General features: G+C 37.7%; 1 protein-coding gene across 4 annotated transcripts in view; it reads right to left on the bottom strand.

Annotated features, from left to right (window-relative positions):
* Positions 1–1,094: 1,094 nt before the first annotated feature.
* Positions 1,095–18,117, bottom strand: part of ATP6V1A (ATPase H+ transporting V1 subunit A) — a 61,451-nt gene continuing 44,428 nt past the window's right edge. For 3 of the 4 annotated variants that reach the window (XM_059887661.1, XM_059887593.1, XM_015470992.3), the window contains exons 10-16: positions 14,822–14,944; positions 14,613–14,727; positions 13,950–14,013; positions 9,081–9,284; positions 7,708–7,802; positions 6,031–6,202; positions 1,095–4,280 (exon numbers count right to left, since the gene is read on the bottom strand). In XM_059887661.1, the coding sequence (XP_059743644.1) occupies positions 4,188–4,280; positions 6,031–6,202; positions 7,708–7,802; positions 9,081–9,284; positions 13,950–14,013; positions 14,613–14,727; positions 14,822–14,944 (866 nt within the window). In that variant the 3' untranslated portion in view covers positions 1,095–4,187. 4 annotated transcript variants of the gene reach the window in all.

The following is an 18,117-nucleotide window of genomic DNA, read 5'->3' as shown; positions in this document are numbered from 1 at the left end:
ACGACTGAGCGACTTCACTTTCACTTTTCACTTTCATGCATTGGAGAAGGAAATGGCAACCCATTCCAGTGTTCTTGCCTGGAGAATCCCAGGGACGGGGGAGCCTGGTGGGCTGCCGTGTCAGGGTTCGCACAGAGTCAGACACGACTGAAGCGACTTAGCAGCAGCAGCAGGCCTCCCTGTCCATCACCAACTCCCAGAGTTCACCCAAACTCATGTCCATGGAGTCGGTGATGCCATCCAGCCATCTTATCCTCTGTCGTCCCCTTCTCCTCTTGCCTCCAATCCCTCCCAGCATCAGAATCTTTTCCAATGCGTCAACTCTTTGCATGAGGTGGCCAAAATATTGGAGTAAATCACTGCAGATGGTGATTGCAGCCATGAAATTAAAAGACGCTTACTCCTTGGAAGGAAAGTTACGACCAATCTAGATAGCATATTCAAAAGCAGAGACATTACTTTGCCAACAAAGGTCCGTCTAGTCAAGACTATGGTTTTTCCAGTGGTCATGTATGGATGTGAAAGTTGGACTGTGAAGAAAGTTGAGCGCCGAAGAACCGATGCTTTTGAACTGTGGTGTTGGAGAAGACTCTTGAGAGTCCCTTGGACTGCAAGGAGATCCAACCAGTCCATTCTAAGGGAGATCAGTCCTGGGTGTTCTTTGGAAGGAATGATGCTAATGAGGTGCATATTTTTCAGCTGTTCCCACAACTCCCCAGCAGGACTGTGCTCCAAAATTTGTTTGATTTGTTTGATAACACTTATTGGTCTTCTTCAATTCTGTCTTCATTCTCTATTCCCCTATTGGTACTTTCCTGGGAGCACATCCCAAATAGACTGCCTGCAATCAAAGACACATTTCAGTGTCAACTTCAAGGTAACTCAAACTAAAAGGGAGCCCTTAGAACAACTTCAGTGGAATTTTATCAGTTCCCTTCTTCATACTCTTATACTGTGGCAATACAGTAAAATGAATAATCTGAAAATACTGCATTAGTACCAAAGAAGACTAAAAATCGCCCAAACAATCTATAATCGATAAACTTTCCAGTTAATTTTTAAGGATTTCTCTGTATAAACTTGACACTCGATAGTAATGTAGAGTTGTTTATTTCACACTGCTTATTACTTTAGAAATTGTTAAAAATAGCCTTCAGTTCAGTCACTCAGTCACGTCCAACTCTTTGTAAGCCCATGTCAGGCTTCCTTCCCTGTCCATTACCAATTCCCGGAGCTTGCTCAAACTCAAGTCCATTGAGTTGGTGATGCCATTCAACCATCTCATTCTCTGTCGTCCCCTTCTCCCGACTTCAATCTTCCCCAGAATCAGGGTCTTTTCCAATGAATCAGTTCTTTAAATCAGCTGGCCAAACTACTGGATCTTCTGTTTCAGCATCAGTCCTTCCAATAAATATTCAGGATTGATTTCCTTTAGGACTGACTGGTTTGATCTCTGTGCTATCCAAGGGACTCTCAAGAGTCTTCTCCAACATCACAGTGCAAAAGCATCAACTGAAATAAAAATACTTAAGGAAGTAAAATGCCCTGTGAACATGCTACATTGGATCTTAATTAATTGGCCTTTCAAAATTATGAATTACAAAGCTTTAGTTCATTTTCCAAAAGTAGAGATGAGTACACTGATTTCCTTTCATTTATAAGTCTATTTTTAGAAACCATTCATTTTTTCAACTTAAAGTAATATTTTGAATGCTATGTGATTCCATGTACTACATTTTCCAATCACAGTGGTATATGATTATAGGACTTTATGCAGTCTGTAGTGAGGGCCCCAATTCAACTTCATGATCTTAAGAAGAAAGACAGAAATAAAAAACTTTAAAAGTTCACACTGAAAACAAGCCAAAATACAATGTGACACTTCTTTTTTAAAGCAGATCTGGCCACAGCCACAAAAAAAGAAAAAAATATTAATTTAAATCCACTTTTTATTCTTTCATAGATTTTAACAATTATACACAACTTTTAACATAAAGATAGTGAAACCTTAAGGATAAGGAGGCAATACACATGACCTCTTCGATTCACTCTTCAGGATGGAAAGTTCCAAAGGGTACAATGTGTGAGATTTAACACTGGAAAAATACATATGAAACTTGTTAACTGGCTCCACTTAGGACCAGACACAGCACAATAAATATAGAACTGAATCATTTTTTTAAAAGATTACTGTAATTTTGACACATTCTTACTAAAGAAACTGATCAGTGACCAATGTGAAATTCTACAACATACAGGTGGAGGGACACTTACAATGAGGCTCTGAGCGAAGTTTCTCTAGTAGCTTCACAGCCACACCCCAACGTTCTTAAAAAGGAGTAAGAATGTATACAGCAAATTCAGAACAACAAAAGACAAACTTGGTCAAACTTTCTTTGCCATATCATTCATTACTATCACAATCCTAGTTTGCTGGTAGATTTAAGGTAGGAACTGAAAGATTTTTATAATTCTTTTAATTTCCACTGGTCTTAGGTAGGGCCTCTAGGTAGGAGGCCACACTGGAAGCAAACCGATTAAGCAGCACCATTATGTCCACATCTCAACAAATCATTGCATAATTTTTATCTTCCAATACTCCGAAAAGTTAAAGAAGGATACTTATCCTGAATAGCAGGACATTGTAAGAAAATGCAATCTGTAAGGATTTAAACAAACAAAGCTGAATTCTCTATTGACTGCATCTTTCCTTAATAGACCAAAAGAAATACATTACTTAAAAATTTAAATAACAACATATTGAGGCGTAACATAAATAAATGCTATTACATTTCCGTTTGAGACTGTTGGACTTGTTCACATTCCCTTTCCTCTTCCCAAAGAGGAAGCAATGGCGCCAGCATGATTGGTCAGAAAGACTTCATGGGAAACTGATGTTTTTAGAGCTGTTTTGCAGTGTGCCTTATCATACAAATGCAGAAACTATTATTTTAAAACATATACTTAAAAGATAGGAAGAAATAATCTTTTTTTTTTTTTCACATAACCCAAATTCTATTATCTTGCACCTGCTGATTTTAGAATTAACTTCATTCCTATGAAAGAGAATTGGAACTGTTATGCTGCTACAGCTACAGATATTCTGGGAAATCTTTCGAGCCAGTGAATCATAAATCACATGAAAGAACAGTGTTTTCTACAATCAGGAACCTGGTTGTTCAAAAGCAAACATGCAAACATGTGACACATGTTATTATCTTGTAAAAACATAATGCCACTCTGGCCCCAAGAATCACCAAAGCCCAACTGGTCCTTAGAGGTGCAAACAGCCTTTAACCACTACAAAACATATTATCTGTGGCATTTTTCTCCCCATCACACTGCCACATGATTCTCAGAAGCTTAGCCTTCTAAGATGTTTGAGGAAAAAAAAGGTGTGATGTGAATCAAGTGCTCGTGATTGTTTTAAATGTAATTTTAAAAAGAATTGTCTAGTAATGTAGTAGAACAGTACTTGATATTGAATTTTTCCCAGTGAAATAAAATAGGCTTTAACAAGGTGATGTTAACCTAAGTTTGACCATCTGGCTCCTTTTTACCTTTTTAGAGGGCACTGATTTCATCTATTGTGCTGAGTCCCACAGATGTCTGCTTTAAAAACAGTATAGTTTTCAACAGTTTCCCATAAATGTTCTTGATTTATACTGGGGGAAGCAACACATAATCAAAACATTAATCATTCATGTTTTAAAAAAAGCAATTATTTCCTGTAAAGCAGTTACTTAGCAAAATGCTAAGCTGCAAGTAAAGTCATTTCACAAAGTACCTGTCAAAATGTATAGAAGTCTGGCCTTCCATTCCAAATCCACTGCAAAGAGAGTAACATGCAGCAGTCCTGTTTACAATTTAATAGTGATGAGGAAAGGGTAAACCTAGGACAAGGAGAGACGTCACATACACGTTTACAGTAGTGTAGCCATCGTGTATCAAATTTACTACATTCACCACTTCGGAGAAATGTTCAGGGGGGGCCCTTCAAACACTGGAACAAAGGAATGTTTGTTTTATATAAGACCTATCAAATAAATGGGGAAACAAATGATTACACACAGAGGCACTAGTCTCAAACCTGCACAGTAAAGAAGCAAAGGGTCCAAGATGAGAAATTTAGGAAAATATACACGTATGAGAGCTTGCTGAGGAAAAGGAGGAGAGAGATCACAGTTCTAATCTTCAAGGCTACGGAATGCATTCTGCATATCTTCAAGAAGTTGTGCATAGTCGGCCTTGATCTTCGCCTCACCATCTTTCACTGGATCCTGAAAAAAGACATTATAGAATTCAATTTACCTTTGGAAAATAATTTTTGTTAACACATAGTGAGTTATTTGTATTTACTGTATTTGAGCAGGAGGTTAAGTGAGATGCACTAGTAAAACACAAGGCAAGAGGCAGGATTATTATTTTTCCTTTAAGGGTAAAATGTATAAAGGAATAGTCTAACCATAAACAGAAGACAAAATTTCAGTTTTGTGTCCTGCCTGCTAACTGTGTTCAACAGCCAAAGGATTTACCCTTGACAATATGCAAAATACTAGGAAACTGAAACTATGCAGCAACGTGTATTAGATACATTCCTCTTTGTATATACATAGTTGGAATTAATTTAATCAAAACAAATTTACTATTCAGGGCCTGGCATTATCATGCTGGGACATGAAATAACCTCAAAATGCACCCTATTTAAAATCTGTATAGAAAGCAACTAAATTGAGTAAAATGTACAAAAGAGACTTTAAAGTGTTTAAGCCCTCTGACCCAATCATTCTACTTTTGAGAACATATATGAGGAAGATACACAAACCCAACTGCATTAACAAAGTTGTCCATATCAAAAACCTCCAAATGCATAAGAAAAGGAAAATATTCTTCAGCCACAAAATAGTGCTACAGAAAAATACCGAATGATACTAAAAAATAACACCTTATTTAGATACAATGTACCTGTAAACATAAAAATGATAGCACCTTTAGTTATACCACTCCCTGGTGGCAATAATAGACTACCAGAAGTCATCATTATTACATTATTGAGTATCTTTTTATCATTTTCCTATGAATGTGTAATTTTTTAAAAACAAAATTTGGATCAAATTACATGTGGAATTTCTTTGCAACCTGACTTTTTTCCCCACTCATTATACCATAACCATGTCCCTGTGTCTTTGGATGTTCCTTGAAAAAAGATGTATGATGTCAATGCCTTCATAATATTTTTGTTGTAAGGTACATGGCGCAATGTACTGCTGGCTCCGCCACTTTCGGATGACATTTAAGAAGTCTGATATGCAATCTTCTACATGTATCCATATCAAAATCTGATTATTTCCTTGGGTTATCAGTTTTGAAGTGGAAAGACAGGACTCAAACCACGTGGATATTTTAAAATCCTTGATACAGTGAGTATCTCTTTGTACAAATTTACTTTCAATCTTAACATACACATTCAAAGAATCCGTCTCAATATCTCAATAGGAGATTAGTAACTATACTTGGATATCATGATTTAGAAATAAATACAACTCGACTGATCAAGTATTTTAAAAACAATCTTACACATTTGAGTTTCCATCGATAATTTCACTTATCTATGTGGACTTCCCAAACAATGAGCCACTTAAAAGTAAAAATGATGTGTATAGTAGGATAATAAAAATAACCAGGCAGCAGAAATCATTTCAAGAAGGAGCATGGAGGTTAGACAGATAACAACAGGTACTTGAGGTAAGGTAACTGCTGCTTAGCAATGATTTTAGTTCTAAACTGCCTGGTGGTTAAGACAAAAGGGAAAACACGTCAGCATTTATTTTAGACATGACATACTATAATCTTTATCACTAGAATTCCTATTTGAACACAGCTTTGAGGTCTGCTTTGCTTTTACATAACCCGAGCATGTGTGAAAATGATAAATGCAAGTTTCACACACCAAGTTTGAGAACCAAATATTTCAAAAAATCAAAAAGAAACACTTCCTACTAAAAGAAGTTTATGGTACAAACAATATACCTTGAATTTCATGGAGGAAAGCTTATAGAGGATCTCCCCCATGTGCTCACGGATAATGGACCATGTGATTTTATTGTCACTCTGGGCAGTGGTTTCAACAGCTCTGCGGGCCATATCATAAAATGCAATCATGTTGGACAGCATCCCCACTGTCTTGTAGAATGGGCAGAACCTAGGATAAATGAAAGTCAAAATAATAAAACAGAAAATCGAAAGCAAGTTCATACTTTTTATTTCATCTGTGTAATACCAGAGCATTAGTTTCTTTATTCAGATATGCACACTACTTATATTTATGGCATGATACTTAAGGAATGAAAAAAAAAATAGTGGAAAAGATTAGTAACACTTAACCGGAGTTTTTGGAGATGTCTCCGGAATGTGGGGTGGATAGAGACATGGAGGCATATGCTTTCTTTAAGAGTGATGTTAATTTTCATTAACATCACAATAAAACAGTACTGCTACAATCTAATGACCCTCTGAGAGCGTGTTTGTGTACAGTGCAGTTAAAGCAGTAACCCAAATGGAAAATAACAAAGTTGTAAAGAGTCCCTTGTGATAGTTAGTTAAGGTTGAATAAATAATAGGAAAGCAGGGAACTGTAATTTCCTAGAGCTAATAAGCAGCCCCCTTCTCCACTAAAGTGTTCACTTGCATTTACACATACCTTTTAATAATAAAGACACACAAGAGTCAACTTGGATCACATGCATTCTAATAAAATTTCTAACACATTTAAACTTATTTGCATACACAATTTCATGTACACTCTCTTTTCATAGAATTTTCCCTTATGGACTTCTCTTTGTGTGCCTGGTTCCTAGAGTTTCTGCCTTACTGATTATATTGTCATATTTTCTGCTTGTCCTATATTCTGTTAATCTATTTGTTCCTACAGTCTTATATGGGACCAAATATGATTTGAGGGAGGAAAAGTTATAATCTATGATGAAAGGTTCAAATTATCCAAGTTTAAAAGAAATGGGAACTTTTTGGCCATGGTAGTGAAAGTGAAAGTTGCTCAGTCATGTCCAACTCTTTGTGGCACCATGGGCTGTATTGTCCATGGAATTCTCGAAGCCAGAGTATCGGAGTGGGTAGTCTTTCCCTTTTCCAGGGGATCTTCCCAACCCAGGGACCGAACCCAGGTCTCTCACATTCCAGGCGGATTATTTACCAGCTGAGCCACAAGGAAAGCCCTTGTAGTAGCAGAGATAAATAATGAAAAACAGAGAGCATTGGGTAGAAGTAATAGGGACTGGTGAGATGTCCAATAGTAGAAAGAAAAAAAACAGGACTCTTGGGAAACAGGGCACAAAAGTGTATTATTTTGGCAAAGAGTAGAAGAGGCATGGGCTATCACAACAGGTAGCGAGAAAAGCTTCTGAAAGAGGCAGTGATTCCTTGGGCTCCGTACACTAAACCATAATTTAATCTAAATTAAGCTGGTTCGATAATGAGTGAAAAAAGCTATAATCTGGAGAATGAGCCAAATCAATATAAGGGAACATACTGGATCATTAGATGTATGCTATAAAAATATAAAATAAACCTATACACTGAGTCTCAGTGTGTGTGTATGAGAAAAAAGGCAGGTGGGCGGTTTAACATACATGTAGGCAGTTCCTTCTTCAAAACTTGATAGAATATCCAAAGAAAATCAGGCCAGGTTACCTGTCATAAGGAGTATATCCATTTTGTTGAAGGAAATCATCTTTGATAAGTTTTGCTACCTCCAGAGTGATTTTATCTGTTTCTGCTAGAGAAGCCTAGAAAAGGAAAAAATATATTTTTAGAAACTAACTGCCACAATGTGGGACCAACTGTTGTAATTAATTAGTAAGCAGAAACCAAGTAATCAACACATGATCACCTATCATTAATAAATTCACCTCATAATTGCTTCCTGATTGATTTCCTTTGTTTTCGTTGCAAAAACTATTGATATAATATAAATGTAAGTGTAGTTCAGTAGGTTAAGCATGTTCACATTGCCGTGAAATGACTTCCAAAACTCTCCACCTTACAAATCTGAAACTATACCCATTAAACAACAACTCCTTTTCCTTCGTCCTCTGGACCCCTGGTAACCACCACTCTATTTTCTGTTTCTATGAATTTGACTACTTTAGATATATGTTATATCTAAGTAATTGTTGTTTTGTGACTCATTTATTAACATAATGGCCCCTCAAGGTTCATCACGTTGTAGCATGTGTTAGAATTTTCCTTCGAATATTTCATTGTATATGCAATATGTGAATGCATGCACGTGTGTTGGAAACCAGGACATCTCTGTTGCTTCTACCTTTTAGCACTTGTAAGTGCTGCTAAGATGTGTTTTTTTTTTTTTAAACACAGAAAAGAGAAATGCCTACCCAATCCTTAGCTGTTCTAGTTATCCTAACTCAGGCACCAGACGTGTGAGGGAAGAAACTTTCAGATGACTAGAGTCTCAGCCACCATATGACAGCAAAAACTATATGAGGGGACCCAAGAAAGACTGCCCAAGTAAGACCACCATCCCCAAAACCATGAGCAATAAAGCACTATTTAAGCCACTAAATGTCAAAATGGTTTGTTATTCAGTAACAGATAATCTATAAACAATAATCATCTTTCTATTTTCCACAATAGAAGCAGGCTACTGAAATATTTGCTGGATAAAGGAATAATCTACAATTTTATTAGTTTAAAAAATATTTAATAAATACTCATTTTCCCAGGCAAGAATCTGCCTATCCAAGGTTCTGTTTGTCCTTAAAAAGCTCCAGTGTGAACTTCCCTGGTGGTAGAGTGGACAGGAGTCTGCCTGCCAATGCAGGGGACACAGGTTTGATCCTTGGTCCAGGAAGGTTTGACATGCTGCAAAGCAACTAAGCCTGTGTGCCATAACTACTGAAGCCTGCACGCCTAGAGCCTGTGCTCTGCAACAAGAGAAGCCACTGCAACGGGAAGCCCTTGCACCGGAATGAAGACCCAGCGTAGCCCCAAAAAGGCTCCAGCGTAACTCACAGATCTGTTCTCCATGAGATCTTACAACTTACCTTTCCCACCAGCTGTACGATTTCTGCCAAGTCTTCTTCTTCCTGCAGAATCTCCTTAGCTTTGGTCCTCAGAGGGACGAACTCTGTGAAGTGTTTGTCGTAGTACTCATCCAAGGCACGCATGTACTTGCTGTAGCTGATCAGCCAATTGACAGAAGGGAAATGCTTACGTTGAGCTAGTTTCTTATCTAAGCCCCAGAACACCTGATTTAAGAACAAAACCAAAAACAAAACACAAAGATTTTTCTTAAGAACAACTTTTTTAAAGTATTGAAGCATATTTGTTTGTCCTAACTATGGAATTCTATACCGTTTTGGTCAAATTATTTATCTTTTAAGTATATACCAAATATAAATGAAATAGAATAAAACTTGCAAATGGAAAAATATTTCTTTTAGCTTCAATATGGATTGTTGTTGTTCAGTCACTAAGCTGTGTCTGACTCTGCAATCCCGTGGACTGCAGCACACTGGGCTTTCCTGTCCTTCACCATCTCCTGGAGTTTGCTCAAACTCATGTCCATTGAGTCAGTGATGCCATCCAACCATCTCTGTTGCCCCCTTCTCTTCCTATCCTCAATCCTTCCCAGCATCAGGGTCTTTTCCAATGAGTTGGCTCTTCTAGGAATCAAACTTTATCTGGATTTCCTTAACAGTTCGTCAAATCTGACCGCAAAAGATACTGACTCCTTTGAAGACTAGTATGGTGCAATATAAACAGATGAACCAGAAAATGCTAACTATGATAAGACATTTCACTTTAAAATTAAAACCTCTACGTGTTCTGAATAAATTCAGTTGTGGATCATTAAGGGCCAGTCCTCAGAGGTCTGACAGTCACTTTCAGTTCAGTTCACTTCAGTCGCTCAGTCGTGTCTGACTGTTTGCAACCCCATGGACTGCAGCACGCCAGGCCTGTCCGTCACCAACTCCTGGAATTTACTCAAACTCATGTCCACTGGGTCAGTAACACCATCCAACCATCTCATCCTCTGTTGTCCCCTCCTCCTCCTGCCTTCAATCTTTCCCAGCATCAGGGTCTTTTCAAATGAGTCAGTTGTTTGCATCAGCTGGCCAAAGTATTGGAGTTTCAGCTTCAGCATCAGTCCTTCCAATGAATATTCAGGACTGATTTCCTTTAGGATTGACTGGTTGGATCTCCTTGCAGTCCTAGGGATTCTCAAGAGTCTTCTCCAACACCACAGTTCAAAAGCATCAATTCTTCAGCACTAAGCTTTCTTTATAGTCCAACTCTCGCATCCATACATGACTACTGGGAAAACCATATCTTACACTAGACAGACCTTTGTTGGCAAAGTAATATCTCTGCTTTTTACTATGCTAGGTTGGTCACAGCTTTTCTTCCAAGGAGTAAGCGTCTTTTAATTTCATGGCTGCAGTCACAGTCTGCAGTGTCTCCAAACTAAAAAAAATAAAGCTTTTCACTGTTTCCCCATCTATTTGCTATAAAGTAATGGAACCAGATGCCATGATCTTAGTTTTCTGAATGTTGAGTTTTAAGCCAACTTTTTCACTCTCCTCTTTCACTTTCATCAAGAGTCTCTTTAGTTCTTCCCTTTCTGCCATAAGGGTGGTGTTATCTGCCTATCTGAGGTTACTGATATTTCTCCTGGGAATCTTGATTCCAGCTTGTGCTTCATCCAGCTCAGGGTCTCTTCATGATGTACTCTGCATATAATTTCAATAAGCAAGGTGACAATATACAGCCTTGACATACTCCTTTCCCGATTTGTAACCAGTCTGTTGGTCCATGTCCAGCTCTAACTGCTGCTTCTTGACCTGCACACAGATTTCTCAAGAGGCAGGTCAGGTGGTCCGGTATTCCCATCTCTCTCAGAATTTTCCACAGTTTGTGGTGATCCACATAGTCAAAGGCTTTGCATAGTCAATAAAGCAGAAATAGATATTTTTCTGGAACTTTCTTGCTTATTTGATGATCCAATGGATGTTGGCAATTTGATCTCTGCTTCCTCTGCCTTTTTAAAATCCAGTTTGAACATCTGGAAGTTCACAATTCACATACTTTTGAAGCCTGGCTTGGAGAATTTTGAGCATTACTTTACTAGCGTGTGAGATGAGTGCAATTGTGTGGCAGTTTGAACATTCTTTGGCACTGGGTTTCTTTGGGACTGGAATGAAAACCGACCTTTTCCAGTCCTGTGGGCACTGCTGAGTTTCCCAAATTTGCTGGCATACTGAGTGCAGCACTTTCACAGCATCATCTTTCAGGATTTGAAATAGCTCAACTGGAATTCCATCACCTCCTCTAGCTTTGTTCATGGTGATCCTTTCTAAGGCCCACTTGACTGTGAATTCTAGGATGTTTGGCTCTGGTGAGTGATCATACCATTGTGATTATCTGGTTCGTGAAGTTCTTTTTTGTACAGTTCTGTGTATTCTTGCCACCTCTTCTTAATATCTTCTGCTTCTGTTAGGCCCATACCATTTCTGTCCTTTATTGTGCCCATCTTTGCATGAAATGTTCCCTTGGTATCTCTAATTTTCTTGAAGAGACCTCTAGTCTTTTCTATTCTATTGTTTTCCTCTATTTCTTTACATTGATCACTGAGGAGGGCTTTCTTATCTCTCCTTGCTAGTCTTTGGAATTCTGCATTCAAATGGGTGTATCTTTCCTTTTCTCCTTTAATTTTCACATCTCTTCTTTTCACAGCTATTTTAAGGCCTCCTCAGACAGCCATTTTGCTTTTTTGCATTTCTTTTTCTTGGGGATGGTCTTGTCTCCTGTACAATGTCATGAACCTCCGTCCATAGTTCTTCAGGCACTCTATCAGATCTAATCTCTTGCATCTGTTTGTCACTTTCACTGTATAATTCATAAGGGATCTGATTTAGGTCATATCTTAATGGTCTAGTGCTTTTCCCTATTTTCTTCAATATAAGTCTGAATTTGGCAATAAGGAGTTCATGATCTGAGCCACAGTCAACTCCTGGTCTTGTTTTTGCTGACTGTATAGAGCTTCTCCATCTTTGGCTACAAAGACTATAATCAATCTGATTTCAGTATTGACCATCTGGTGATGTCCATGTGTGGAGTCTTCTCTTGTGTTGTTGGAAGAGGGTGTTTGCTATGACCATTGCATTCTCTTGGCAAAACTCTGTTAGCCTTTGCCCTGCCTCAATCTGTATTCCAAGGCCAAATTTGCCTGTTACTCCAGGTGTTTCTTGACTTCCTACTTTTGCATTCCAGTCCCCTATAATGAAAAGGACATCTTTTTGGGGTGTTAGTTTTAGAAGGTCTTGTAGGTCCTCGTAGAACCATTCAACTTCAGCTTCTTCAGCATTACTGGTAGGGGCATAGACTTGGATTACTGTGATACTGAATTGTTTGCCTTGGAAACAAACAGATCATTCTGTTGTTTTTGAGATTTCATCCAAGTACTGCACTTCAGACTCTTGTTGACTATGACAGCTACTCCATTTCTTCTAAGGGATTCTTGTCCACAGTTGTAGATATAATGGTCATCTGAATTAAATTCACCCATTTCAGTCCATTTTAGTTCACTGATTCCTAAATGTCGACATTCACTCTTGCCATCTCCTGTTTGACTACTCCCAATTTGCCTTGATTTACAGACCTAAGATTCCAGGTTCCTATGCAATATTGCTCTTTACAGCATTGGACTTTACTTCCATCACCAGTCACATTCACAACTGGGTGTTGTTTTTGCTTTGGCTGCGTCTCTTCATTCTTTTTGGAGTTATTTCTCCACTGATCTCCAGTGGCATATTGGGCACCTATCAACCTGGGGAGTTCATCTTTCAGTGTCCTATCCTTTTGCCTTTTCATACTGTTCATGGGGTTCTCAAGGCAAGAATACTGAAGTGACTTGCCATTCCTTTCTCCAGTGGACCACATTTTGTCAGAACACTCCACCATGACAGTCAATTTTCTGAGGCCAAAGATTCACATATATTTTAGGCATTTCTAATTTTGCTCCCCACTTCCCTGTTATTTAAAAATCAAAATTTTAGCAAATGTTAAAACCTTGAAAGTTGTAAATTTAGCCTCTTCCACTTCCTTTTACCTAATACTGACAGAAACATAGGTAAGTACTGTATTTTTCCCATATGAATAATACATGTGCTTATAAATATATCAAGGTCAAAAACAATTACAGCCCTGATTTAAATATGTCTTTCATTTAGGCTTACTTTCAATGGCTAAGTTGGCTAGCTATGCACCAGAATTCATGTCATGTTCCTGGGAAGCAGCAGCCTAGCCAGAAACTACACTTCCACTTTCCAGCTTTGGTTTCGTCTGGGTGTGGCTAACAGAATGAGCCACAAAGTTGAGCAATCAGTTCTGAACCCAAAGTTCAAAACGCAGGTGAACCTCCTCCAGTTGCCCTGTATCAGCCAAACGCAGAGCATTACCAGGCAAGTGGAGCCAAGGTGAATTGCTGGTGCTGATTTACTACTGAATGGAAAAGAGCCACCCTCTGATAGGATCACTTGCCTTGGACCAAACCACAAGGAGAAAAACTTCTGTGCGATTTTGCTATTATGCCCTTTTGGGCCCATTTGTTTCTATTCCTAGGGTTAGTCTAACTCAAAAGTTAGAGTGTAGTATTACTCTAACACTAATAAAAGTTTGCTACTTGGATGTATTACTACTTTAGACATTAAGTCTATTATAAATTCTAGGTAAAGAGCTAAAAACATATGGCATCAAAGAGTTTGAGTAGTAAGAATGTTGCTAAAAGTGACTTGACCCTTGCCTACTTTTCAATGACTAAATTGAATGCTTCACAATGATGCGGACAACCTTAGCACAGCCTAAGGGGTGGGGCAGGGCTCAGAAGTTGACTACACTAGGAAAAGACATACCTGAACAATACCAAGAGTAGCAGATGTAACTGGATCAGAAAAGTCACCACCAGGTGGAGAAACTCTAAAAACAGGAAAAAGTCATTAGAAACGCTTATGGAAAATAATTTTGTATATAAAAGCAATTTTAAAAAATACACGAATAAAATAAAAGCACTTCTTTGAAGTCAGTTTTAATGTAAATAACTTAAGAAATACAATCTTTGGAAAGAAAATCTTATATAAAAACCTTAAATAAAAACCAGTTTACTAAGTTGAAAGTTAAGAGTGACAACCGCTAAAACCTTCTAGTCTGAGAAACGAGACAGACATTTAATCATAACCTGTTTCATTTTTCTAATTAAAACAGATGAAGCAAGAAGGAAGGAAAAGGTCTGAGAACAAGGTATGGCTGTACGTGGGGACAGTGAATCTTCATATCTTTTTTATCGTGATAGGATCTTACCTTAACATGTCTATAATTTTCTAAATTGTTGCTAGGTAAGTCAAATCTATGAAACCAGCGCAAGTAGAGATGACCTAAACATGTGCATTCTAAAGAGCCCCTTGGGTGACTCCAGCACAACCTTGGTTAAGAAGCACTTCCCTCAGTGGGGCTAAACATTATCTCTTTAAAATAAAGTAACTTTTTTCTTATAATAAGTAAATAGTTTGGGTCCTTACGCTCCTACAATGCTGACACTCCCTTCCCTCTCAGGATTTCCAAGACACTTCACTCTGCCGGCTCGCTCATAGAAAGAGGCCAAACGGGCACCAAGATATGCAGGATATCCACTATCTGAAAAATGAAAAGAAAATTTTAAAAGCAAAGTTCTAGCCAACCCCCAAATCCTATCAGTCTTGCTTATACAATAAGCAATATAAAGAGTTACCTGCAGGCATTTCAGCCAAACGACCAGAGATTTCTCTAAGAGCCTCAGCCCATCGAGAGGTGGAGTCAGCCATCATACTGACATGATAGCCCATGTCACGGAAATATTCTGACAGTGTAATTCCTACATTGGGAAGAATATTACAAATTATAATTCTATAATATATAATCCTGACTTTTTTACCCTTAAGAAAACTTTAAAGCAGTAAGTTCCTAAGTTAAGACTGCTAGCTATTCAGTTTGTGGTTCTTTCGGGTACACAGCTGAATATACTGTCTAGCCTCCTCTGCATTTAGATTTGGCAAGTAACTGACCCTTATCTAATGGAATGTAGAGTCAAGTGTTTCTTCAGAAGGCAAGACACACATCATTCCATGCTACTCTTCCTTCTGGCTTACTGAGAGGGAGAGAACTCCCAGGATCTATGGAAAGTATGTGTTAAAATGAAAGAGCTCTTTTTAGCCTGGGTCCCAACCCCAAAATGATAGAATAAAAGAGAATGCCCTCATCATCTGAAATAAACATCTATTATATTCAACAATTATGTTTGGGTTTTTCATAGCCTAGTCTACCCTGATAAACATTTTTAAAAGTAGGAAAAGACTTTTCTCCCATTCTTTGTTAAGATAATTAAGTCTGAAATTAATTTACAATGCATTTTTTTCTATGTATCTCACATACATATGCACCAAAAATACCCTCAATTAATTAGCTTGTTTGGTTATTTTTCAAAAGTAGTAAATGTTATTAATGTGAGAAATAATATTATCTAGATCATTCTGCTGCATAGACTGGGTCCTCTCCTGTAAAATCACATTCAGTAACCAGTCAGAAGAAGCTGATACAGTACACAGAAAGCAGTCCTGGGTTCTAGTTCCCATACTGTCATTACTCTTAGTAAAGTAACCTCACTTCCCAGTGTGGTTTCTTCATCTGTTAAAATGCAATAACTCTTACCCCATCTAGCTGTACACATCAGATGATATGGTATCTATAAATGCCCTCTGAAAAATACAAAGTACTATACAACTGCAAGATATGAGAATTGTGTATTAGTTGCTATTGCTGCTGCTAAGTCTCTTCAGTCATGTCCGACTCTGTGCGACCCCATAGACAGCAGCCCACCAGGCTCCCCTGTCCCTGGGATTCTCCAGGCAAGAACACTGGAGTGGGTTGCCATTTCCTTCTCCAATGCATGAAAGTGAAAAGTGAAAGTGAAGGCGCTCAGTCATGTCCAACTCTTTGCGACCCCATGGACTGCAGCCCACCAGGCTCCTCCGTCCATGGGATTTTCCAGGCTAGAGTACTGGAGTGGGTTGCTACTGTCTTCTCTGATATTAGTTGCTACATCATAACAATTCCAAAATGTACTGCCTTAATTACTTTATTTTACCATTAAAGAAACAAAGGGTTATATAAATAAAATAGCTGCTGGAAAATTCAGAACTTTACTATTTATCATATTACATCTGTCAGAATAAAAAAATACTGACTTCCAAGGCTTCTAAAATATGGTTCAAGGAACAAAGTCTTTAAGTAGTATCATTATTAAGGCTTAAAAAAACACAGTAATTATCATGTATTTCAATCTGATGGTACAAGCATGCTATGCCTCTATGATGACATTCACTAATGCTTGCATATCTATATATATATTAAAAAATTTGACAAAAGAGACAGATACACAAGAGTAAACCTCAAAGAAGTCTGACAGACCACTTTCATAAACCTAAAGATATTAGTGCCTACGAATCAGACAAAATCAAAAGATAAGCAAACTAGGAAAATATCTGCTACTTACAAAAGAAGAAAGACTCATTTCAAAGAGCTTTACCAATTAGTATGATAAACTACTAACCAATACAAAAATGGACAGAAGGCAATTTTCAAATGGTTAACAGATTCGGGACAAATGCTAGCTCCCTGTAAGGAATACAGAATGAAGAGTCATCTAATAAAAACAGAGGGAACAAAATGTCAACTGTCAAATCTAGGTGTGGGGTACATAGGTACTCACTGCAGTATTCTTTTAACTTTTCTGTATAATAATTACCATAAAAAACTACTGGAAAAATGAGCATTGGTGAGTATGTGAAGAAACAGAATTTGTGTCCACTGTTATTCCTTTTGAAGAGCTATTAGAATCTAAAATCTATATTAACAGTTATATTCTCAGCAATTTTACTTCTAAGAGCTTAACCTGACAAAAATACAAAGAAACATGCACATAAAACATATGACGTAACAGTGATGTAAAAGTGTAAATAACATGCATAAGGATGTTTTATGGTGTGATGTTTGTGAGAGCAAAAAAACTATCAATGATCCAAGTGTTCACCAAAGGAATGCCAGTTAAATGGATTGTGATATATCCATACAAAGGGATACTGTGTAGTCAGTTAAAAGAAGGAGGTAGACTTCTTGCCTTAAAATAGTAGATGATTATGTCACTTTCTCCTTCTCAGAAGAGTAACCACCAAACAAGGAGAACAAGAAATACAGAAACACAAACTCCACTGTCAAAAACTAGGGGCCATGTTTAGCTTCAAAACAAAATCATGAGGAAAGCTAACTAAAAGAGATTAAAACAAAACAAACAACAATGAAAAAACAAGACACCAAGAATTCACCTAAGGCTGCACAGCCTCAGACTATGCTTCTGCAAATTAGAAAGTACATCCTGAAGAGCAAAATCAAGAGTCCTTTGTCTGGAACACAGTAAAAGGGGTACCGGGCTAGCAGCAGGGGTTCTATGGACCCAGTTTGGCCTCAAGGGGAAGTAGGGGGATGGGGAGAAATAAAATTCAGAAAGATACCCCTTTTCAGTAGGTAAAAAGTGAAATAAGCTGGGTAGAAGAGAAAGAATTCATTGTAAGTGGCCTTGTCGCTGTGGATTTTGCTGGTAGGACAGAAGTAAAATAAATTATATAATTTTATGCTATAACAAATTTCACTGATTACCAGGAAGAAGTCCTGCTACCTTGGATCACAGAAACAACCATCCCCTCCCATCTCCTGCAAAGATAAGTGATAGTAACAATAAACATCAGCATATGAACTAAACAAAAATAAAAGAATAAAAAGAAGAACACAGTACAAGAATTAATCTGCCAAGGAACAAATGAGAACTGAGATCACAATTAACTAATAAAAGAAAATCTTAATACTGCATCCTACCACAAAATAAAAATCTCAAGGAATATACAGGAAGATAAAAAGGTTGTTTCATGAGCCAGCAGAACTCAACAAAGAACTAGAACAACATAAAAGTTTCATCAGAAGCAATACAAAGGATAA

This window comes from Bos taurus, chromosome 1 (assembly GCF_002263795.3).
Source record: "Bos taurus isolate L1 Dominette 01449 registration number 42190680 breed Hereford chromosome 1, ARS-UCD2.0, whole genome shotgun sequence".
Lineage (NCBI taxonomy): Eukaryota > Metazoa > Chordata > Mammalia > Artiodactyla > Bovidae > Bos > Bos taurus.
The sequence above is the reverse complement of the archived record's forward strand: the minus strand, read 5'-3'. Positions and strand labels throughout refer to the sequence as shown.